Source organism: Grammomys surdaster, unplaced genomic scaffold, assembly GCF_004785775.1.
Source record: "Grammomys surdaster isolate TR1022 unplaced genomic scaffold, NIH_TR_1.0 126313, whole genome shotgun sequence".
In the NCBI taxonomy this organism is placed as follows: Eukaryota; Metazoa; Chordata; class Mammalia; order Rodentia; family Muridae; genus Grammomys; species Grammomys surdaster.
This window is the reverse complement of record NW_021621113.1, coordinates 1,426,075-1,451,630: the sequence shown is the minus strand read 5'-3', so window position 1 is coordinate 1,451,630 and position 25,556 is coordinate 1,426,075. Positions and strand designations below refer to the sequence as shown.

Here is a 25,556-nt window from a genome sequence, read left to right as displayed (position 1 = left end):
ACACCACCCCACACCATTTGCAGCTAGAAAGTCCCCCAGTAGTTTCTTACCTGAAGTCTGAGCCTAGTCTTTTTCCCTTTTCAGGTATGCCAGGGTCTGGACACATATTATGTCCTTGGGACACACCAACCTGAGTTACTACAAGGCAAAAAAACAGCACACACATAGAGAGATAGTCTCAGGAAGGCACCGGGCTGGGCAGTGTCTCAGGGTGGGAGGAGGAGACAGGATGAGGCCCTGCTTCCCCGGAGTTGTGGAGGATGTTGGGGCTCTAATGGACAGGACTTTCCTGACTGTGCAAGGTAGGAGACTACTTTCAATAAATTCCTTTGCAAGAAAAACCCAAGTGAAATTCTTTGGGGTCATATGGGCTCTGAGACAGCCTCTCTTGCTCAACAACCATCCTGTTCCATCCTGTTCCCTCATCCCACACCAGTGGCCAGAAGTGGACTGTCCAAAGGCTCTGGTCACCTCCCCATCCTGCACTTCAGATCCAGGGATGGAGACGCTAGATGAAATGACTCTGGCCCGCCCCACCACCTCAGCCCCGCCCCGCCACCTCAGCCCCAGATGGAGAGATGACCAAAGGAAGTTAAATAAAATGTGAACGTATGATCAGAAACAGTAAAGAATGAGAGAAAGAGAGAGAGTTGCAGCTTCAAGTTCAAAGCAGGGGCTTGTGCTCAGATATGGACATGTCTTCTGAGAGCCCTCTTCCCATCAGGCTCCCATTAGACCACAGTAAGCAAGTACTGGAGTATACTCCCCGACCCCTCCCATGTTACACCAGCCAAGAGCACCAGCCAGATGTTATCTGTAGTATTTCTAGCAGGTTGGATGACTTTCTTACACCTTTAAAAAACAAAACAAAACCTTATGCATGGCTGCCCGAGTTAGAGCAGAGCTCAGTCTGGGGCGGCGGGTACACAGTGCAGACAGCAGGCAACCCCTAGACCCCTGCGTGTTCACTGGTTTTGATGGTTCACATTGGTCAGGCTGGTCTAAAGTCACACCTCTGCATTCCCAGAGTGAAGGATGACTAAGAACTTAAGCCACCTTGCCCAGAGACATTTATTCAAGGACCCACCCACCCCATGACTCCAACGGCAATCCTGAGGGATTACAGGGGTGTCTATAGTGACAGTCTCTGAGCTTGCTCATGTTCCCTTGTCTTCCACTCAGCACTCCACAGTGTGAGAGAGGTACTCTAGCACCCACCTTACACACAACTCACTCATTCTCCACAGCGGGCACACAGTCTTCAAGCCCTGGTTTTGTTCTTGTTTTTGTTTTTGTTTTGTACAAGGAAATGATCAGTGTCTTCAAGAAGTTTCCCACTGAGGGAAGCCATGAAGCATTGAAGGGACTTCAGAACCGGAAGTGGTGGGGATAACGAAGGATGCTCAGATTGGGGACCAATCAGGTATTACTGGGAGAAGTGTGAATGTTTTCCCAGAGAAGGTGGCACTTAACTTGCGTCTTATAAAGGGGTGAGATTTAGACACATGAGGACAGTGGCAAAGCAGAAGACAAGCACAGAAGAATGAGGCAGAGACAGACAGATCTGGGGGGCATCAGGTGCAGCTAGAGTATAGGGAGGGGGAGATGAGGAGGCAGAACGTGAGGCCTCAGATGTATGACTTTTGAGGGGTATGAGACTTATCTCAAATACACAGGAATGGGGGGAGGCTGCTGGAGAGTTCTGTGTAGCTGAGTGTGCGGCACCTGTCTTTAATTCCAGCACTTGAGCAGAAGAGTAAGGTGGATCTCTAGGAGCTCGAGGCCAGCCTGTGCTACACAGTAAGTTCCAGGTCAGCCAGGGCTATATGTCAAGAAAACAAACAAATAAAAAACAAACACAAGGCCCCAAACAAAACAAAGAGTCCTTGATGGCAGAAGGGTCCTTATTGAAGGACGCTCTGTGTTCATTCAGGTCAAGGACAACAAGAGTCTGGTGAGACGTGAGACATGTGGAATGGATGAGGAAAAGAGGGTCATTAGTGGATGTGGAAGGATACGGCAGGAAGAGAGAGAGAGAGAGAGAGAGAGAGAGAGAGAGAGAGAGAGAGAGAGAAAGGGGACTCCTGAGCCTGGGTCTGTGAGGATATTGGTAGCTGATGCAAGGTAAGCCAATGCTGAGGTTTCAGCTCATTGCTACAAGGACAGGCCTAGAACAGCCTCTGCTTACATCTCCGAGTAGCCCAGGGAATGGCTGACAAGGGAATCTGGCCCCTTAGACAGGCTCCAGGCTCAGGCCAGACACGGCCTAAACTATTGGTAATGCCAGCAAGGTATCCTGGGTGGCTCCACACTGCTGGGTTGAGGCACACCATCGCATCAGTCTTTATCCTGTTCCCTCGGTTATCAAGCCTATACATCATCGACAGAACCATGATTCCCACCAACCCCGAAACCTGCAGGCTGGGGCAGCAAGACTGAAGTCTCTGCAGTAGAGTGAGTTTTCAGGGAGCCATGGTGTTTTGCAAGGACAGGAAAGGATAGGGTAACTGGGGCTCCAGTAAAGACAATGGGGGGAGGGGTAGGTACTTGGGGAGTATAGGTGGTAACCAGGAGGGGAAGATGGTCCCTAATCCCAAGAACTGTCCCTGATGGCTTTGTCATCCAGCCTATGGACCATAACTGCAGCAGATTCTAAGCTAAATGCCCATTGTCCTCAGGTCCTGCCCATTCAACTTATGCACAGACCACGCCCATCCCAAGGTCCCTGCCAATGGAAACACCTACCTCTTAGCAGCACCTTGAGAAGACTCAGCAGTTCCCATCACTTCCTTTGCCCTCTCATTCAGTATCCAGACAGTAACCAAAGCTAAGCATGACAAAGCCCATCCACCGCCCTGCCTCCCAGCCATCAGCCAGCCCCTGAAGTACCGTTCAGGAAGTTACCAACCCACTGAGAAAGCTCACATTCAGCCAGCAACCTTTCCCTGGGCAATGATAGTAGTCCTTTGAAGACCTACCCTGCTCTCCAAGAAATGAGCAAACTTAGGTCCAGGGATCAGATCACTACATGAATTGCAGAAGCAAAAGGCATTTCCTGCTGTCTTCAAACCTTCCTACCTGCACTCTCAGTCTGGACCAGATACAGTACTGACTTGCTGTTAGCTACTAGGGAGTGAATAATGAAGGGTAATCTTGATCCAACCTGGCATGGCCCCACAATGAGGAAAATCTGTGACAATGCCTTCTACCCAAAACAAAGGAGATGCCGATAGGTACAGTGCCAGGAGCCACGGCCGGGGGTGGGGGGGTGGGGGAGACTGGTTCCCATAGGCTGTCTGCTGGAGGAAATCAGTAGGACCCACCCCTTCCCAGAGTTCAAGACAGCTGTCCACAGAAGGTTTAAACAGAATGTAAATGATGAATCCATGCAGGTGTCAGCCGCTGTCTCACCGGAACTTGGATCAGACTCACACCTTTTTTAGGAAGTCTTACAATGGAGATTAAAACCTTGTTAAAGAAATACCACATATACATATATATGTTTAAAGATTCTTTATATTACTTCCTTAGTAATTTCTTTGGGGCTGTTGGGGTGCCCGGGGAAGGTATAAGTGACGAAAACCGTGGAGTCTTTCAGATAAATGCACCCCCCCCCACTCCACATGTATTTTTCAGCAACCTCCCGCAGTCAGGAAGGCCCTGCAGAAGGCCTGTCTTAGATCCATAGCATCCCTGGTAGGAAGGTTCTGTATCCCCATTTTATAGACATTAAAACAAAGTCATTAATTTCTAGGGTAGCATGGGATAAACATGTGAGTCCCTCCCGCCCACACACAATGCTGGGCATTTCTTTAAGCTTATTTATGGCTCTGTGGTAAAGTGTAAAGCAAAGCCACAGTTGCTTTTGTTTATTTTGTCTCCATGGCTATGTCAAGAGCACTTGGGCTCAGGGAAAGGCGGACCATTCTCTGCAGGGCCCGGGGCTAGACCAGAGTTCTCCTAGTGTCCCATCTCCTGATATCCTTAACCAAGCACAAGAGTCCCCTAGCTTCTTCTGCCATCAAACCTCCTGGGGTAGGGACCACCATAGAATCTGGCCTACAGATGAACTTAACAGCCACTAGTACCTTCTGACTTGTGAGAGCGTGAGACTAGGGAAAGCCCCCCAGACTCTGGTTCATTCTACTCAGGCCCCCCCAGTGGCCTCTGCCCCCAGCCTCCTGGCCACAGACACCAGCACAGACCTTTGGAACTTGGGGGCTTTCCTCCATCTTTCTTTAACAAGTATACTTCTGTCGATTGGAGAAAATAAAAAGCACAGGGAGGTGAGACAGGACAGGAGAAGAGGGAGGACAGGTCTGGGAAGGAAGAGGAAGATGAGGGAGAGAGAGGGTAGCTAGACAGAGTGGCAGGAAGGAAACTCAGTCTCCTGGCCACCAGAATAGCCTCCCTGTATTGGGCTCCAGACGGGCAATGGCTTGTCTGCATCCCACCCCCAAGGCTTACACTCTAATTCCCTTCAACACAGGCTCAGCAGGTGTCTCTCTGGATGTGATATTCTAGACCATTCCCCAGCACCAGATCTCATTTTGTCTTCCAAACAAGGGTAACAGGAACAAGTCCCCAAAGGTGCAATTTGCCCAAGCAGGTCACAGCCAGGATTTTCCCACCACCCCTAAGAGTCATGAAGCAAGTCCCCACTTCACTCTGCCCAGCCAGGTCCAGCACCCTTGGAAGGTTTGTTAGACATGTCTCTTCCTCCTCTGCACGATCTGACCTTGGGAGCCACACCCCCAATGCGCACCTCCAGATCCCAGCCTGAAGAGGCTCCAGAAAGAGGACTGTCTTAGCAGGTGAAAGTGGTTCAAAAGGAAAAAGAAAGAAAGAAATGTGCAGAAATGACTCCCTGGACTGCAGACCGAATGGGGAGTGAGGAGGGGGGAGGAAGGAGATGATGGCGGGAGAAGGCAGAGAGCAGCTGAGACTGCTTAATAGCTGCAGGTTCAGTGAGTCCACGCACAGATGGAGGGAGGGAGGGAGGGACCAGAGAAGTCATCTAACAGAGGCCGACTTCCCTGGGGTCACAGCTAGTCACAGAGCCAGAGGTTCGGACCCAAGCATAAGCTCTATGCACTGGCGCCTGTGGGTGGGCCAGCCGACACTTACACACAGACGTCTTCTGGTTATTGTCCTTGCTGGGCATCAGTTTAACACCACGAGACTTCAGCTCAATCTGCTTCTTGACTAGAGAGGACAGAGAAGGAAAGCTGGTTGGAGGGGTAGTCTGTGACCAGCACGGGGTTCCTGCAGAATGGGGTGTGCCCACTCTTTTGACAGTTGTGAAATAACAGTCTCACCTCTACCAAGTTCAAGCTTGAGAACCACGGATCCAGCAGCAACAACAAAAACACTGCTGAACATAGATAAATAGACCTCATTTTAAGTATGTTTGGGGCTGTATTTATGGCTATAGTAGGCTGCCATAAGTCACAGGTTGGACACACTTGCAAGTCAGATGTGTCCTGTCTCTTGGCTTGGGACATCCATGGAGGGAGGCTTCCTGTATAGTAAGTAACACAGCAAGGGGTAGCAGGGTCTCTGCCAAGAAGGAACAGACTTCTGAGGGAGGCAGGAAAGGGGCCCCCAAGCCTTTTGGTGTCTGAAAGGCTCGGGATTTGCCCAGGCCTCTCATGGGAATGACGTTCCACTACCGCTGAGGTTTCTGGGTATGAAATAATTTCTGTCTTCTCCTTGGGGAATCTTTCGTGAGCATCTGCAGCTTGCTGAGTTTGGATCTGGAATGCTCTCCCCCAAACTATGTATTAAGAGTTCATCTGCCAGCCTGTGACACTACTGGTATGTGCTAGAAGTGAGACTTATGGGAATGTCATTGAACATGTGTCCTTAAAAACGGTTCTTTGGACTCCAGACTTGCCCTGCTGCCATGAAGCAAGCAGCATCTCCCTCCATCATGGATTTTGCTGCCGTGGGCTCAACCTACAGACTGATACCTCTTGAAATCACAACCCTAAACAAACCTTTCTTCTTTTCAATTGGATTCGCCTTGGGTGTTTGTTATAGCAATGGAAAGCCAAGGAACACATGGTTCGTCCTCTGTGTGCCTGCAAATCTATAGATTCTTCCCCCACACAATTTCTGAGCCCGCCCTGACAGGGAGTGGTAAACTGGATCAAGCTCCATTTGTCGCTATTTCCCATGCCATACTGTTTTTGATATGAATATTGTGTGGTATTTGGAATCAAACCCAATACTCAGACATACCAGACAAGCAATCTACCACTGGGCTATTTATATCTTTGTCCTGTGGATGATTTTTCTAGCCATTGCAGGGGTGAGGTATGTTTCTCTCCCACTCCTTAACCTTCCTTGGGTTTGGACACTGGAAATTTGGAGGCCTTGAATGCCAAGTCTTGAAAAGCACCTGCCTGATTAGGCTTGTCTGTTGCATCTTCATTATCATGGGAAGATCTGCTTGTAGAGTTGAGCCTATAGGCTCAGCCAGACCTAGCTCAAACCAGCTGACTTGGGGACAGGGGAAGCTGAGTCTTGGAGACCACTGAGATATGGAACTTGGTGGCTGCCTAGTGGATAAAATAATAGCCTGTTTGACGGCTCCTCCCATCTTTGCTGAGTGGCATACAGAAGGTGGAGCTCCAGAATACAATGGTCTGTCCTTTTCCCCATCTGTCTTCTTTGGTCTGGCTTCCCCTGGTCCCCACAGCATGCTCCTAGCAACCAAGAACTCATTTCATCTCTGGTTGTAAACCTTGATCCACCCGTACAATCTTAGATCTCCGTGTGTCGTGTTAGTTGCCCTCCAGCAGCTGACTCAGCCCTGCTGACTGATGCCCAGGAGTGGTAACAGCTGTGCCCAGGCACTTGCTACTTACCAGGCGCTGGGTGCTTTACCAGTTCTTCTCTGGCCTCCTTGGCTCCCCACTGTCAAACCATACACAATCCCTCAGTAAATCCGCCCCAATGTAGACCCCATGAACCACTTCTGATGGTCTCCATATCTGTCACCCAAGTGGCTGGCACCTCTTCCCTGATGACCATGACCTCCTGATTTCTTTGTCTCTGAGTACCCTGCCCTAAGCACAAGGATCAGAGGAATCCTAGTCAGGTGCAAGCTAGGTCATTTCTGCTTAGGGCTCGTTGATGGCAATGTGCTCTCCAAAAGCACAAGCTGGAGTCTGTGAATGGCTCACAAGGACCCACCGGCTCTCCCCGTGGCCTCCTTAGCTTTCTCCTTGACCCCCACCAGTCTTCTCCTGCTACGCAGGCCTTCCTGAGGCTTCTGCAGTATACCGAGCATACTGACTGCCTTGACTGCTAGTTTCTCTAGAATGCTTTTCATCGCATGCCTGTGATTTGCTCCCCCTTTCCTAGAAACAGTTGGGTAACCCCCTTTTTCTCAATGAACCTTCTCCCAGCCTTCCACTCAAATGGTCCCCTCCTGTCCCGACTCTCCTGCCCCTCCTGAGATCATCTCCCAAGTGTTCTACCATACTGTATCAGTTTTAGTTTTTTCTTTAATTGTTTAACTAACTAAATTTATTTTGAGGCAGGCGCTTACTATGTAGCTCTAGCTGGCCTGGAACTGATTATGAAGACCAGCCTGGCCTCAAAATTCACAGAGATCTGCCTTCTGCATCCCCAGTGCTGGGGTTAAAGGTATGCACCACCACACCTGGCTCATTCATCATCTCATGCTGCCGTCGTGTAAGCTCGACCACGGAGAGCCCTCTGGTTGGCTGCTGTATTCTCGGTATCTAAAAGAGTATCTAGGATCCCAGGAAGCAGTCACTGGGTCTGTAAGCTTCCAACCTCCTTGCTGGTAGCTAGTATGTTCTGCTTGATAGAAAATAAAACTTGGAATCAAAGAGGGTCAAAAGAATGGGGTTAGAACACAAAGATGAGACCTCAGCTTTCTGTGACCGGCCCCTTGAATGATTTCAAGGGGACTACCCACTATCCTCAGCCTCTCCCTCTCCCAGTACAGATGGGATGAACTCTCTCACTTAAGATGGGAAGAAACATAACCCGCCTCAAACAGAAGTCCACAGCATCAGGTGTGCAGGAGAGCCTCCTAGTGCCCCCACTTCTAGCTGAATAAGAAAGCCGACCAAGGAATGTGTTCCCCTGACGAGGGACTGTGTACGTGGGACGCATGATGAAATCCAGTCAGTACCACAGAGCCCCATCCTCCCTCTGCTCTCTGGAATCTCCTTTATAAATGTGCATTGCTCTCTGTGTGTATCCAGCGGGAAAATTTCCAATGAACACTAACATGGGCGCATTATCAAGCAGAGGGCATTAGCAGGGAAGCATGCATTATTCAAGCCCAGCTAATATGGTATGGCTGCGATTCAACCATCCCTGGGAGAAACAGAGCTGTCTAAGTACTGTGAGGGAAGTTGAAGTTCCTGTCCCCGAGGCCCCAGAGCACAGTGGGAGCACAGGGTCTCTGGCCCAATGCAGCCCATCTGAGTTAGTCTATAGAGATGGCTCACCACACCTGGCTAAGAGGCAAGGGTGTGGCTGGGGAGGGTCTTCAATGGCCTCTCACCTCTGGTTCTGGTGTCTATTGGAAGGAAGGAACAAGGGGGAGATAAGCAGAGCAGGGCAGACCCCATTCCCAGGGGCACCCGATACACTGGTTTTCCTTAGTGCTTTTGATGGGGCGTGAGTCATGGGCAGGAAGAGAGGGGCTACTAAGGGAGAGGACTCTTCCTCTCTCTCAAAACTGTACTGAGGAAAAGCCTCCTATGACCCTGCCCTCTTAAAACCCTAAAAAAGCTCCTGATTTGGAGAGTCTATGCTGGCTAGTTGCATGTCATCTTGACACAGCTAGGGTGACCTGGTGTGATGGTTTGTATATGCTCAGCCTGGGAAGTGGCACTATTGGAAGGTTTGTCCCTGCTGGAGTGGGTGTGGCCTTATTGGAGTAGGTGTGTCACTGTGGGCATAGGCTTTAAGACCCTTATCCTAGCTGCCTGGAAGTCAGTATTCAACTAGCAGCCTTCAGATGAAGATGTAGAACTCTCAGCTCCTTCTGCACCACGCCTTCCTGGATGATGCCATGCTCCTGCCTTGATGACAATGGACTGAACCTCTCAACCTGCAAGCCAGACCCAATTAAATGTTGTCTTTATAAGAGTTGCCTTGGTTATCGTGTTTATTCATTCACACAGTAAAACCCTTACTAAGACACTTGGAAAGAGGGAATCTCAACTGAGAAAATGTTCCTACCAGACTGGCCTGTGGGCCATGTCTGCATGCCCATGAAGCATTTTCTTAATTAATGATTGACAAGAGATGGCCCAGCCCACTGTGGATAATGTTGCCCCTGGACAGGTGGCCCTGAGGTATATGATAAGGCAAAATGAGCAAGGCAGGAAGGGCAAGTCAGTAAGCAGGTCTCCACCATGGCTTCCGCTTCACTTCCCGCCTCTAGGTTCCTGCCTTGATCTCCTGCCCTGACTTCCTTCAGTGACGGACTGTGATGTATAACTCTTAACTGAAGTAGAACCTCTGCTTTCCAAGTTGCTTTTGGTCATGGTGTTTTATCACAGCAATAGAAACCCGAACTAAGACACGATCCATCCTTTCTCCCTTTCTCTCCACAGAAGAACTGCCTAACCCTCAGGCTCAGGGCCTGGTAGCTGGGCTGCTCTTAGTAGTGAATGACATCACCCCCAGCCAAAGGGGAGCCCATGTCCACTCTCCTCTCCGAATTCCTTCCACTTTTACCATAGGGCAGAGTTTACCAAGGGGACGAGTGCCAAATGAGGAGGAATCTAAAACGTTACCATATGTATCAACACCGTTACTTTTTACTCCTTGGAGCTGGGTCTCCAGGTTTACATAATTCACGGTAACTTTTGGGCATCAAAAAGCCACTGGACACACATCAGAATCTATGGGCAGAATTTTCACCCTCATGAAGTTAGCCTGGGAATTACAGGGGGTCGAAACTCTTTGAGCAGGTGTCCCTTATTCCAGCCACACAATCTAAAAAAAAAAAAAAAAAAAAGCCCATCCAAGCTCAACTGGCCTGGACCTGAGCTCTGGGGAGCTATGGTTTACAGCTGGCCCACAGCATCTGGGAGCTAACACGTGGGTCAGTGTTTACCACCTGAACATGAAATGTCCCTGGGAAGGCATAGGAAGCCCAGGGTGCTAGCAAGCAATGCTACTGTGCAAGGTCCTAGGAACTTTAATACTAGGAACTTTAATAAGAGTGGGGCCTGCCTGGAGGAGGTGGGCCATGGGGCATCTCCTTGGGATCTGTATCTTACCCCAGATCCTTCCTATGTGCCTCTCTCTGCTTCCTGAGCTCCATGAAATGGGCGGCTTTGCCCCACCACTAAGCCTCACTTTGGGCCCTCAGCAAAGGGGCCAGTTGACCACTGGCTGAAATCTTTGAATGGTGAGCAAAAAATGATTTTTTTTAATCCCTTAAATTTATTTGTATCAGATCAACAAATGCCTAACAGAGAAATGGCTCTGGAGATGTGGGCTTGTCAGAATGGGGTCAGAGGCCTGTGCAAATGGTCCGGGAGACAGTTTAGAGGAGTTTGGAGCCTGGGAAGGCTCGGATGCTGTGGGCCGAGATTAGTGAGAAGTTTTGATTGGAGCTCAGAGGACAATCATGTAGACAGGACCTCTGTTGAGAAAGAGATTCTTGTTACACTGTGGCCATGAACTTCTCTACATTCTGTCAGGTCTTAAGGCTCCAGGATCCAACTGCTTTTTTGTTGTTGTTGTTTGCTTGTTTATTTGTTTGTTTGTTTGTTTTTTTTTGGTTGGATGCAGGGCAGCCAAACATGTTGGATGGAATTATGAACTTGTTTTTTGTATAATATTAAGGATGGTTTAAGGAGCCAACTTTGAGTGTCAGGTTAAGGGTAGGGGTTAGACTTATGACAGTTAATATTATTTTTCGAGTAGTTAGCTGAGACACCTAGGAGCTTAGGAACCACACACTCCTGGGTGTGTCTGTGAGGCATCTCCTGACATGATTAGGGCGTGAGGACTGATCTAGTCAGTGATTTCATCCAGTGATAGAATTCAAATCTGACAGGACTACTGGGAGGTCGGAACTGTGTGAGGCAGGGTTTAACTAGAGGAAGTTGGTCACTGGGGGCATGCCTTTGAAGGGTACAGTTTGGCCTTGGCCCATTCCTGTTCCTCCCTCCACAACATACCCCCACTACCGAGCCTCAGTCCCCAAATGATGGAGTCAGCAGCCTTTGAACCAAAGTAAATCTTTCTTCCTTTTAAGTTGTTCCTCTTGGATATTTGTCTAAGACAGTCGGGAATGTGGATCTAGGCAAGATCTATATATCATCAGGGACATTAGCATCAAAGAGCCACCTTCACAGGCTGGGGCTTCAGTTGCAAGGATCCCAGGGAACAATCACACCTTAGATTTGCATATAGCAAAACAGCCTTCCCCGAGTGGGTGGAACATGGTGCACCAGGGAACATCAGCCACAAAATGAACTCACTGAAAAACTAACTCAGCAGATCCAAGTGGACCAGGGTGCCAAAGGGGAGGGTCCAAGCACAGAACGGGTGTCTCTATAGAGTGCCTGAGAGCACAACTGCAGGCCCTGTCAGAAAGGAGGGGTCTCATCTAATTCCTCTGTATACATGTCAGGGCTGAGTAGCCTGATGCTCATGTGGGAGTCCTATCAGTGGGAGTGGGGCTGCCTATGACTCTTTTGCCAACTGATGGGACTTTTTCCTCCTACTGGGTTGCCTTGTCCAGCCTTGAAGTGATGGCATGTGCCTGGTCGTCTTGTAACTTGTCATTCCGTGTTTGGTTGATGTCCCTGGGAGGCCTGCTCTTTTCTGAAAGGAGTGGAGCAACAAGGGGGGGGGGGAAATTGTGGTCAGGATCCAATATCTGAGAGAAGAATAAAAAAAAGTAAAAAAATAAAAAGAAAGGAGGGTCAGATGGATAGTTGGGTAAGTCAGTAAGAACCTCTGGAATTTCTGGGCTCCATTCATTCATATTGCCTACACCTTCATTCATTAGTGAGTGTGCCTGTAAACACTGTGCCCCTGGGGTTGTGCCTAGACACTAGTTGATAGAAAGAGGGTTTCACTTAAAGGGGGTGGGAAGATAGCTCAATGGTTAGACTGCTTACAGTACAAGCAAGAGAACTGGAGTTCAGATCCCAGAACCCACATAGATGCTGGGGGGGTGGGGGGGTGCTAAATATTCCCCAGAGCAGGCTGGCTAGCCAAACAGGGAATTTTGCTAGCTAGCAGTGAATGTGGGGTTTGATTGAGAGACTCTGTCTCAGTGAAGAATGTGGAAGAGTAAGCAATAAGGGAAGACTTCAGGTTATCAACCGTAGGCTGCCACAAGCATTCATCCACAGTTATGTGTACATACATATACATGTGGCATGCATGCACATACATATACATGTGACATGCATGCGCATACATATACATGTGACATGCATACTCATACATATACATATGACATGCATGCGCATACATATACATGTGACATGCATACGCATACATATACATGTGACATGCATACGCATACATATACATGTGACGTGCATACGCATACATATACATGTGAACATGCATACGCATACATATACATGTGACATGCATACAAATACTTTACACAGAGGCACATGAAAAGAAGGAGGAGGAAGAAGAGGAGGGAGGAGGAGGAAGAAGAGGAGGGAGGAAGAGGAAGAGAAGGAGGAGGAGGGGAAGGGGAAGGGAAAGAAGAAGAAGAAGAAGAAGAAGAAGAAGAAGAAGAAGAAGAGGAGGAGGAGGAGGAGGAGGAGGAGGAGGAGGAGGAGGAGGAGGAGGAGGAGGAGGAAGAAGAAGAAAGATTCTGTAACTACCAGTGAGGTAGAGAAATGGTGCTGGTCTGGCTCAATACACTTGTCAATAACACACTTGTCAAACGCACACCCCTTGGTGCACACCTGCATATGGATGGCATCCACTCACATATGGTCATTCATGGCTGCAAACAGAACCCTGATGAGCATACACATGAACCCATGCCCATAGATATTCATGCAGACATGCAATTCACATAGATATGTGCTTTCTCATTGTTGATGGTGAAGACTCAGGCCTCCCAAGAGAAGCACGCTGGCTCTAAATCGTTGATGGGAGTCCCAGTAGGTTATAACCATCTCCTCCAAGTGAGAACTGCTACAGAAGACTGCCAGGCTGCCCCATTCATCCTTTATATTTTAGTTAATTACAAGACATTTCCCCGCCATCATAAAAGTTAGTGGGGCTCATGGCACACAGTGAGCAGGCAGAATCTGGTGATGTAACAGTTCTGTAGTCTGAAGCTCGGGTTATTAGGCTGAAATATTAGGAGACTAGGTTGTTTGGGGCCAGAGGGAAACCTGATCTCTCCCCCAGGCTTGGAAGTACAGACAAAGACAGAGCCCCTGCCTGTGGATTCAGACTTTGCATTCTCAGCCTGCTGCTGGCTAGCCTGTTGACTAAATCAACCTTAACTTCCTTGTGATTGCTCTTCCTCAAATCATTTGCTCACCCTCAGAATGTCTCTGCAACCCTTCCTGCAAGGTTCTCAGCTGCCCAGGTCTAATCACATCCTCTCTTGTTTAGAGTTTTTTTGCCCCCCCCCCCCGCAAGCCCCCTCAAGCCCATCTTTTGAAACCTGCAGAAGGTAGTCGTTGGAATTGAATTCTGATCTCCTCTTTATGGGACATGAGCAGGATGTGTGTGCATCCTTCATCCTGTCCTCTCTGCCGCCTGCTGCTGCTGCTGCCACCGCCATGGACCAGCCTTGCTGCTGAGCTACCAGTTCTGTGGATCTGCTGCAACAACTCACATCTTTTGCTGGACAAGGCTGGTGTCCAGAACGCTCTTCAATTCAGACTGACATGCAGGGCAGATGCCTGAGGTCTAAGGCCGTAGAGCGTGGACCTGGCAGATGCTTCAGCCACCTCAAAGGAACGAGTGATGATTCTTGAATGCAGCTGGTGTTGCCTCCAGGCCAACTGACTCAGAGGATGAATAAAAACTCTGAGCCCCAGAGTTGATGTAGAAGGGTCTAGACAGATTATCACTACCAGCTATGGCATGGGCATGCGTAGTTGAATGAAAGGGTCAGGCTAGAGGTGTTCATCTGGTAGAAACCAGGACAGGTGTCATGGCACCTGTCAACACCATATTTAAAGAACTTAAGTTTCAACCTAATCTGTGATGTTCCCCAAAGGGAGGGCCCATGTCACCACAATGTCTGCACAATGCAGATAGGGAAATTAGTGACATCATTTCTGATGTCAACCCTGGAAGTTGGCTGGGTGTCAGCGTAGCAAAGGACAGAAACACATTGAACGATAAGTTAGAAAATGCAGGCACAGAAGATGACTAGACTCCAACTCTCACTCTTTCCACAGCACATGTAAATTCAGAGGCATGTGCCTCAGGATTAGGTTAGGTTTCCAGGGTCCAGTGGCCTGAACTCTCTTGAAATTGACAATGACCATCGAAACTCTATGGCCATAATGCCAGAGATCTCTTGGGTAAAATTTAGCTTGAAGGTCCAACCATCAGTGCTCTTAAGTCAGACATGTGCTCCCCATGGCCCAAGGGCCACGTGTGGCTGAGGACAGCTGTGAATGTGGGCCAAAAACATAATAAACTTACTTAAAACATTATGAGATGTGTCGTTGTTGCTGCTGTGATTTGTGTAATTTGACTGCACGTCAAAAAGGCTGAATGGGCCTGCTAGACGTTGGTGGCACAGAAATAACTGTCAAAGCTATTGTGACTGACAATTGTGTGTGGAAAAGAAGGCATGTCCCTAATTCATGAAGGACTTGAGAAAACTTGGAGAGGCTGATGGGAGACAAGATGGTGGGATGTTCTTGTAGAGCAAAGGTGACAAGACTGCAAACCAGATGTGGAATGTCTAGCAGTGAGATTCTGCTGTTCATATCCTGTGACAAAGGAAACTTAAGGGGGCATCTGGCACAGCGTCGGTGCAGTAGCCCTGCCGAAGACAGATGGTGACATGGAAGGGGACGGAGAGAAACAGACACAAGTAGATGGGAAAAGCTGCCATCAGAATGCTCTGATGTCCTCTGAGTCATTGCTCCAGTGAATGAAGAACAAGCGTCTGTGTGGAAAGAATGTGGAAAAGCAACCTGAGCTCTGGCACAAACCATCGCGAGGAAGGCAACTGCTGGAGGATCATGGATGACTGAGGAAATTATGCAAAGCTTCTCAGAGCTGGCTGCGCAAAATGCTTGGAGGTGTTTCAAACCTGGCAGAAAGTCTCATTGTGGTCCGGCTGAGGTTCTGAGGGATGCGTTATTGGATGCTGTTGGTGTGACCTATTGGTTGGCACTGAATGAACAGTGTGTGGCTACTGGAATTTCTGAAGGGAAGGGAACTCTTGATCTGTGGGTACACGTGTGCATGTGTGTGTGTCTGTGTTTGTGTTCTATTGAAGCCAGACGCTGGTGCTGGGTGTTTTCATCTACCTTATTTCTTGAGACAAGGCCTCTCATTGAATCTCTGACATATTGGCTAGCCTGTCTAGCCAATGAGTTCTGGTGATCTACCTATGTCTACTCCCTCCTCTTCCCTCTCCAGTGCTGGGGTTATGGATATGTGCTTCTGCACCTGCCTTCTACATGGGTACTGGGGAGCCCAAGTCAGGTCCTCAATTGGCAGGTGCTCTGTTGACTGAACCATCTCCTAGCACAGTAGTCTTAGGTGCGATTACTGATGGGCCCTGTGGCAGGCTTCCCAAACAACCTCAGGGAATTCAGCTGCAAATGCTGGCCAGAGGGAAGAGGTTTAATCAACTCTCGACCTCCATCAGTTCCTAACTCAGTTGCCTGTTCTGGGCTGTCGTCTCCACTTGGGATATCTTCCTTCCATTCTCTACTTCTTACTGGTAGGGAGCCAGAGCCTTAGTAACCCTAAATCTAGGAAGCACTATTCCTTGGGCTGGAGTTTAGGATTAAATAATAAGAAGAAAGCAAGCTAGGCATTTACATTTGTCTTTGTTCTCTCCCCCCACCCCGTCTGTTGTCTGTCTTTACTTCCTGATTGCTGATATGCAGCCATGACTTCCATGTTTAGCATGACTTAGCCATGCTAAGATGGACTGTACCCTCCAACTGTGAGCCAGAATAAACCCTTTCTCCCTGAAGTTGCTTCTGTCATGTATTTTGTTACAGTAACAAGAAACATAACTTTTACATGCTGCTCACAAACTTCAGGCCTCTGGGCTAGAATGCATTGTGTTTTCATGTGGATACAGCCATTCTGTTGATGACTGAGACCAGTGAAAACCATCTAGAAGGCTGAAGAGACACCATTTGACCCTAAGGGATGTCTTCTGTCTCTGGACCACCAGGGTTCACATGGAAAGTCAGGCAATGGGCAGAGTGGTGGAGCCAGACTGGGATGTGGCTACAGGAGGAACAGGCACCACATAATCGTCACCAGGTGAGAACTGGAGGCAAAGGACACGTGGGAAAGGAGAAGGGAGCTGTCCTCTCCCCATCTCTCCCACTGCACAGGTTTCCCCACTGGCAAGAAGTCTAGGCAGGAAGTTAAGAGATTGGGTGGGGTGTGTGGTTAAGGGCTCCCTTTCCTGACAACCTATCATGTGTCAGTCTCCTTTCACCTTCTGTAGTCCTTTTTGGGGTGAATTTCAATCCCTGTCTCCAAAAGACAATAGTAATGGGGTGCCTGGAAATCATGTGTGTGAAGGAGAAGTTGAGCGTTTTCATGATTTGAATGTGAAATGTCCCTAAGAGGGAGACGGGTGTTTGAACACTTGGTTCCTGGTTGGTAGAACTGTTTTGAGAGGTTATGGAACCTTTGGGAGGTGGGGTTCATCTGGAGGGAGTGGTTTCTCATACACTACCCTATCTTAACTCTACAGCTCAAGATGACTGTCTCTCTTGCCCTGTGCTGTAGCTGGTACCTTGTCTGGGGTGGGCAAACCTTTTCTATAAAGAGATTACCCGCCCATAGCCTGGGTTTGAAGGCTACCCTCCTTAGCTGGGAATAGTCTCTTCTCCACGAGTTCTAGAGCAACCAGAGACCCAGATGTGAAAGAATGAATGCAGGTGTCTCCCAGATGGGCTCCTTGGAGGCCAAAATCTGGATTTCATGAGTCATGAATTATTACTATTAATTTTTTTCTGTGTGTGTAGGAATGTGGTTCATATTTATATGCCTGTGTTGGTGTGTGTGTGTGTGTGTGTGTGTGTGTGCATGCGTGTGTGTGTACCTGTGCAGTGGTTAGAGAAGGATGTCTGTCAGATGTCCTGATTACCTTTCTCTGCCTTATTACCTTGAGTCAGGGACTCTCACTGCACCTGAAGCTAGGCTGGCACCTGCCAAGCCCCAGAGGTCCTCCTGCCTTTGCCCCACTGAAAGCTTAGGTTACACACCGCCCTGGGCTTTTAACCCGGGTTCTCATGCTTGCATGGAAAGTACCCTTTCTCACTGAGCCTTCTGCTCAGCCTCACATCACTCTTTTAATGTTTCCTTTTTCTTCGATTGTCTAAAAGCACAGAACCCATCCTTAGTTCGGGGACCTTTCAAGAGCAGCAGCTGTAAGCTGGACCGGCGCTGCCTCTGAGGCATGCACAAAGCGCTGCTCTGCCTTGGGTGCGACAGTTGCTGTCCTGGCATTCTCTACCCAGAGTGCTCTGTCCTGATGTGTGTATCAGCCATCTGTTTGAGGACTGCTTTACATCACTACCTCTTTCTTATTCTCGGTTTTGTCTGCCTTTTGTTTTCTGCTCCTTTCCTGAGTCCCCTGCCCCCAGCAAAAATAGTTCTCCCAAGGACAGCTCTCACCATGATGCAGGGAAAGTTCAGCCTCACATCTGTGCCCCTCTGTTCAACTGTTCTGTCAGGAGTTGAGCAGAGCCTCAGGCACTCACCCTTCTGTGCCAGCATGGAGTAACGTCACATGGAAAAAAGTACAAACTGCAGTAAGATGACCCTGCTCTAGTGGCCCGTTAGAGCTGAGCCGGGCTAGGACTCAGACCTTAGGACAGCATCGTACTAGCTGAATACCTGGCCCGGCCATGAACATGACTGAATTCTCTTCTAATTATTATCATCATTGTAATTGTTGTTCTATGTATGTGGTTGTGAGTGTGTGTGTGTGTGCGCGTGTATGTCTGCATATATGTAGGCACATACATGTGCATGAGTGTGCAGGATAGACAATTCATGACAAATGTCTTCCTCAATCATGCTCCACCTTATTCTTTATTTACTGAGGCAGGGTCTATTGCTTGAACCCAGGGCTTGCCAGTTTGGCCAAGTAGCCTGCTCCCTCAGGAGACCTACTGTTTCTACCTCTTGACGACTGGGAATACAGGCGGCTTGCCATATACACACTCAACATTTATGTGAGTTCTGAGGGTCTGAACTCCAATTCCCACACTTGGATAGCATGTATTTTATCCTCTGAGTCATCTCCTAGCCTCCTCCTCCTCCTCACCACCACCTCCACCTTACTCTTTCTCTTCTTCCTCTTCCTTCTCCTCACCACCACCATCACCATCACCACCACCACCACCACCATCACCACCATCACCATCACCACCATCATCACCATCACCACCACCACCACCACCACCATCACCACCATCACCATCACCATCACCATCATCACCACCACCACCACCACCACCATCACCACCATCACCATCATCATCATCACCACCACCATCACCACCACCACCACCATCATCACCATCACCACCACCACCACCATCACCACCATCACCATCACCATCACCATCACCATCATCACCACCACCACCACCACCACCACCACCACCATCATCACCATCACCACCACCACCACCATCATCACCATCACCACCATCATCACCATCACCACCACCACCATCACCATCACCATCATCATTACTATAAAAAGTTGTCTCCTGCATTAACTCAGTCAGTAAGCATTCCAGATCCATACTGAGTCTCCCTGGGCTGGGATGTAAGAAAGGAAACATGGGGCCCATGGTACACCAGTGCTGATCCACACTCTGTGTGCTTGTAAAAAATGGAACTGCCAACACGCCTGCTTCATGCAAACATGGTTAGGAACAGAGTCACCTGGGACTGAGTACTCATGACCTTGGGAGCCCTGAGACACAGCAGCATAAAAGCCCTCTGCAAGAGAGTTAGGGGACAAGAACCAGAGGGTGAAGCTTCAAGGAGGACATGCCTGAAGCAGAACTTCTCAGACTGTGGGCCTGTCCCGCTTCAGACATGTGAACTTAAGTTAGAGGATTCAGCTAGCATTACAAAATGGAAGAGAGACGCTCAGGGTGCCTCACACCCAGGCCAGACACCCTGGAGGACAGGTCGTACAATAGATGCGTGTGCACTGTAGGTTGTCACTGGGAAAAATGCATACATACACACATATATGTATGTATACATATATACATGTATATACACGCATATGGACACATATATGCATACAAACACACACACACATTTATGGTGGGGTGCGATTCACAAACCAACGTTTCAAAGTCACTGAACAGACAGGCATAGGAAGACAGCTAAGGACAGAGCCTGCAACTTTATGGATAAACTCCTAAAGGTTTAGAGTTGAACTCCAGTCTCATTGCATAGTTGGAGGATGTGTGCTCTTGGGTGAGTGAAACAGCTTGTCTGAGCTTCTGCTAAAAGAAATAGAAGCTGGCAGGTTACTGTGCTTTGAGGAGAAGGCTACCTAGCACAGAGCCTAACACACAGAAGGTATTCAACAACCACACAGTAGGTATGCAGTAAGCAGGAGACCTAGAGACTGCCCCCACACACTCGCTATATATAGCATACACAAAGTAAGGATGTAATCAGATCATCTAGAGTCCTTGATCAGGTGACCTAGTGTTGGAGCTTGATGGTAGGGCCTGTCACTGAGCCTTCACCTATCATGGTGACGTTGGAACCTCAAGAACCTGAACTATCAGGCATACCCAATACTTACTCAATCAGAAGAAAGTGCGCTATTAAAGCTCCACTTTTCTATTTTGGCAAACATGGCAGGAAGATGCAGGTGGCTGTCTCTCTGACTCAGGGGGCTGTCTCTCCATGGTGGTATATACTGTCTCCAGAAAAGTCAAGCTCTGTGATGTCCCCAGGCCCAATGGGCTTCTGGTTTATTTTTTATACATTGCAAAGGTCTCCTTCTAGTGGAGACAGAGGGAATGAGGCCACTCATTAAGTCCAGATATGAAAATATGGTTCCTGCATCTGCAGTTTTTTTTACTCTAAACCCCAGAGTATTTATCAATTTTGAATACTGTCTCAAACTACAGGCAAAGTTTTTAGCCATGTCTGGTCCCCTACCCTGCATCCAATGGATGTCCAGCCCCTCCTCAGGAGCAAGGAGTACTCTCCTCTTTTAGTGATGGCTCCTGGGGTTCAAAGTGCCTTCCCTATTGGAGCATGAATGTGCTTACCTGGGGTTTCTACCTGCCTCTCTTGCTCTGAGGTCCTGCCCAAATTAGAGGTTGGAAGCAAGTAGGGACATTCCCTGAGGCAACTTGCCTATGCTTGCAGTAAAGTCATGCTCTAGACAGAATGAAGAAGAGTGCAGGTGTGGGGAACCTCTGGACTGTAGGAGTTCAGCTACCAATGCTGAGGTTGCGTGGGGCTCTGGCTCAGAAAAGTGGTGGGGCTGCTGGCTGGGAAACTGGCTTCCCTTGCTGTAAGATGTGTGTGCAGCTAACATCTACTTCATAGCATGACAATAAGGGGGCAATAGAGGTGCCTGTCAAGTTCCTCACACTGGGCCTGACTCTTAGCACTAATCACAATGAGGACTCTGTCCTGAAGAGTAGCAGCCAGGCCGTTAGTGTCTGAGAACTGCCCCTGTGGTGTCTGAAGGCTGCCTGGACATGTTTAGAGATGCAGGCATAGAGAGCTTAGGATGCACAGATGTAACGGACCCAAGACAGTGATGCCCAAAGTCCCATGTGGGTACCAGTGTGAAGGGCTGAGGCCCTCATGGCCACTGCTGTTCTCTCAGAGGAAGCCCCATTCCGGCTGTGCTTACCTTGGTACTGGGCGCTGAATCCACGCTGCCGGTGGTTACCATCTGATGTGAAGTGTAGCCTCAGCCAGTTCTTGCTGCTGATGACAGGGGCTGGGAGGCTGGCTCCGGTAAACCTGGGGGGACAAGACAGGGAAAGGTCAGGAGCAAAACAGGACAATCAAGGAGTCTACCCACCTTCTGAAGCAAGAGGCGAGCACCATTCACTCTAGCAGCCTGGGGTCTGTGCAGCTGGAGGAATTTCCAGGCAAAATTACTCCCTCCAGCTCCAATTCCCCAAATCTCAGGAGATGCCCAGGGCTTGAGAATAACCAAAGAGGGCTAGGAGCCAAGTTGAGGGTCCTCTATGGACAATCCTATCGACATTGTATTGCCTTTCCTATTTTCCTATTTTCTGTGTCTTTGCTCTTTTCTGACTGGACTGAGTTCGTACATCTCCCTTCCTCCTGTACCACACACACACAAACACATACACGCACCCCCCACATGCACACACACATACATACACACATACACTCGCACCCCCCCATGCACGCACATATCCCCCCACACATGCATGCATGCATGCACACCCACTCACCCCCCCACACACACACACCACATACGCACACACGGGAGTCCCTGAAATACCCCAGCCCCAAGAAAGTCTTCCCAATGGTCTGGACTTAGTCACATAGGTCTTGGCTTAGACTCAAATCAAAGCTTCCAGCCTGTGACCTTGTACCCAGAACCAGGCTTTCCTAAGTGAGAAGCCCAGCCACCAGGTCTATGAGGCTAAGTGAGAAATTACTTGGGCACTGAGGCTGTCCCAGAGACTGGGCACTGAGACTATCCCAGAGACTGGCATCTCTCAGCTCACCCACAGCAACTTCTTCCCTACCCTATAACACCACAGGACATGATTCCAATTACAGTTTCGCTGTCAGTTCTCCCAAAGATCAACCCTCGGTAGGAAGCAGTGGGGCTGAGTAAAGAAGCAGCCCGGTCTCAGAGGGACCTGCAAACTGTGCTGTATGACTGTCAGAACATTGCCTAAACCCTCTGAGATTCTGTGACATGTCTATGGAGTAGATATGGTGATATCCCATCCTCAGGGTTACAGGGACTCACAAGGTGACACTGCAGAGAGCCTGGGGTCCCCAACAACAGCAGACTCTTGGGAATGGCACATGTTATGTATTCTCCACTTGGGACTCAGAACCCAAAGTGACTCTTGGCACAAAGACTTTATGTTAGGATCCCTGCAGAGAGCAGCTCTGAGAAACAGTCTTTGTTAAGGTGGTGTGGGGCAGTGGGGAAAACCATAAGAGGAGGGTAGCCCTGGAGGCTACTAATATGGGACGGGGCCCAGTACCACTCCCTCTCCGGGAGTAGAGGAAATCGAAAATACCCCTAACCATAGGGTTGCATGGCAAACCGCACCATCTACCCAGATCTTCAGCAGGTTTGGGAAAACCCCCGGCAGAAAGAACAAGGAATGAACCACCAGAGCGCACACTCCTTTGCTCTCTCTCCAGACTCATGGACGCTCCTCTTGATCTAGCCTATTGGAGACTTGGTGAAAGATTCATGCTTGCCCACAGGTGAGGCTTACAGATAGAAGGAAAGGAGAAGACCAGAGGGGGGACCCAGAGGAGCAGACACTGGAGAACCAACAGAGTGGCTTCCCCATAAATATACACTAAACAAAAGATCTAGCCAAGGAGCTTTTGATACCCTCTGATCTCAATTCTTACTGTAATGAAAATGCTGATGCACACAAAACTCTAGGAATATAACCCACAGTGCTTGGGCAGGAACTATTATAGAAACCAATTACTGTATTTCACCAGATCCCATTTAAAATAGTTTATTACAGGGTGAGTCATTTACGTTTTCTAAGGAGCCTCAATTGGTACCGTGGGCTCCCCCACCCTAGGCCAAATTCAATTCAAGCTCAGAGAGAGAACTTGGAGGCTATTTACATATGGAAGGAGGAATGGGGGAACTTCATCTGAATAATTCAGAGCCCAGGGCTGCTTCTTTAAAAAGGCAAGGAAGGGGTAGTCTAGCGGTCCAGATTCTAATTGCAAGTTGGGGCAGAGAACTTCCCAGCTCAGGGGGGAGGTGGGAGTTGATGCCCAGCTTCTTATGCAGAGCTATCCTATGGTTACCTGGCACCTTCTAGCTGTTCCATCTCCTCCCAGACAGCAAGCCTTGTGCTATCTCCTCCCCCATCCCTTCTCTCCTCCCTGTGTGTGTATGTATGTGTATGTATGTGTGTGTGTATGTATCTTTCTGTGTATGAGTGTGTGGGCACACGCGTGCGCTCACGCATGCTCAGCTCTGTTCCCCACCCAACCCTGTCTTTCCAGGCATTTGAGGGTGTCCTTGGTCTTATTACAGAACTTGGGGCTTCTATGATAGGACCCTCATCGAATGGCTATGGAGGGGTGGCACCAGCTTTGACTCAAAGCTTTTAACAGAATTACACATGGTGACTCTCTCTCTCTCTTGGAATCTCAACTCTCAGGAGGTTGAGTCAGGAGGATTGCTGGAAGTTTGAGGCTAGTTAGTATGTGCTACACAGCAAGAGAACTTGGTCACCCAAAAAAAAAAAACAAAATTAAAATCAGCACACCAGAAAATTCCTTTCCATGCTAGTAAGTACAAAGATGTGGGTAAACTTGCTGGCCGAATTTATGTTGAGGCAGAAGAGTAAAGATTGACAGGAAGCAACGTGGACTGTGAGTGTGGGTCATGAGGGTAGATCATGGAGAGGAAGCATGAACCATGAGTGAGGACCACAAGCAAGCTCTGTGACTGTGGGCCGTGAACATGGAAGGCGCACTGAAATCTCACTCACTGGAACTCTGGGAAAGTTGAATGTCCAGTGAGAGGAAGTGGACCTGTGGTAGCCAGAGCTGGGTTGTGCATGGCTGAGAAGGAAGGAATGGTCCAGACCTAGGTTCTGTTAACTGTGTGGGAAGGCCACTTATTATTATTATTATTATTATTATTATTATTATTATTATTATTATTAGTGTATTTACAATTCAGTCATTGTCCCCTCCCAATCCTTCTTCCCACAGTTCCCTTATCCCATTCCTCCTCCCAAAAGAAGGCCACTTTTGCCAGCAATCTAATGAGCTGTGCATTCACAACTGGGAGTGTGATTTTATATAAATGACCTCTTAACAGAATTCATTAAAAAGGAAACAAAGCAAAATCCTGTCCTCAGAGTAAAAGCCACACTATGGGCCTCTACATCCTCAGAGTAAAGTCCACACTATGTGTCTCTACAGCCTTCAGCAAAGTTTCTCCTTCCCTGTTTCCCACCTCTCCCTCTTGTTTCTTTATGCTCTAACCAAATGGGCTCCTTGCTGTGAAAACTTGCTCAGGCCTGCTTCTGCCCCAGGACCTTTGCACATGAACAGTTCTTCTGCCCGCCATGCTGACGTGGCTCACTCTCATCCTCAAGCTGTCAAGGATGCGCCATATTCTCAGTGGAGCCTTCCTCTTCCTGATTTGTCTCTTGCCTGGCTTTCAGTCTGAGCATGTATACATGAGTGCACACACACCTACACACACAGACATGCCTATACACATGCCCCCCAACACACACACACCCCTACATACACACCAAACACACACACACACACACATGGGTACACACACCTATACACACAGATACGCCTACACACATGCTTATACACACACACCTACACACACACCACACATACACATGGGTTCACACACACCTACACATATATGCCTACACACACACACACCATACACATAGGTGAACACACACCTACTCAAACACACCACACAAAGATGTACACATACTTACACATATGGGTACACACACCTACACACACATAGGTGCACACACACCTACTCACACACACCACACACAGATGCACACACACGTACACACATGAGTACACATATCTACACACACACCACACACACAGGTTCACATACACCTACACATATATGCCTACACACACTGCACACATAGGTGCACATACACCTACTCACACACACCTATACATATCACACACACACTTACATACACACACTGCACACACATGGGTACACACACAGCTACACACACATAGGTGTATACACACCAACTCACACACACCACACATACATACACACATACACACGAGTGCACACAACCTATAAACATACCACAAACACCACACATACATGGATACACACACACACCAACACACACACATGGGTAGACATGCACCTACATACATACATATGGGTACACACACACATACTCACACACACCACACATACACAGATGCCCACACCTACACACACATGGGTACACACACACCTACTCACACACACCACACACAGATGCCCACACCTACACACACATGAGTACACACACACCTACTCATACACACCACACACAGATGCACACACTTACACACATGGGTACACACATGCACACATGTGTGCACATACA

The 25,556-nt window shown here is 48.6% G+C and overlaps 1 protein-coding gene across 1 annotated transcript in view; it reads right to left on the bottom strand.

Moving 5' to 3' along the window:
• Window positions 1-25,556, bottom strand: part of Csmd2 (CUB and Sushi multiple domains 2) — a 583,606-nt gene that overhangs the window by 262,617 nt on the left and 295,433 nt on the right. Inside the window, exons 6-8 of the mRNA XM_028759696.1 lie at window positions 21,089-21,201; window positions 5,128-5,205; window positions 51-138 (exon numbers count right to left, since the gene is read on the bottom strand). Of these exons, the coding sequence (XP_028615529.1) occupies window positions 51-138; window positions 5,128-5,205; window positions 21,089-21,201 (279 nt within the window). The remainder of the gene's footprint in view (window positions 1-50; window positions 139-5,127; window positions 5,206-21,088; window positions 21,202-25,556) is intronic.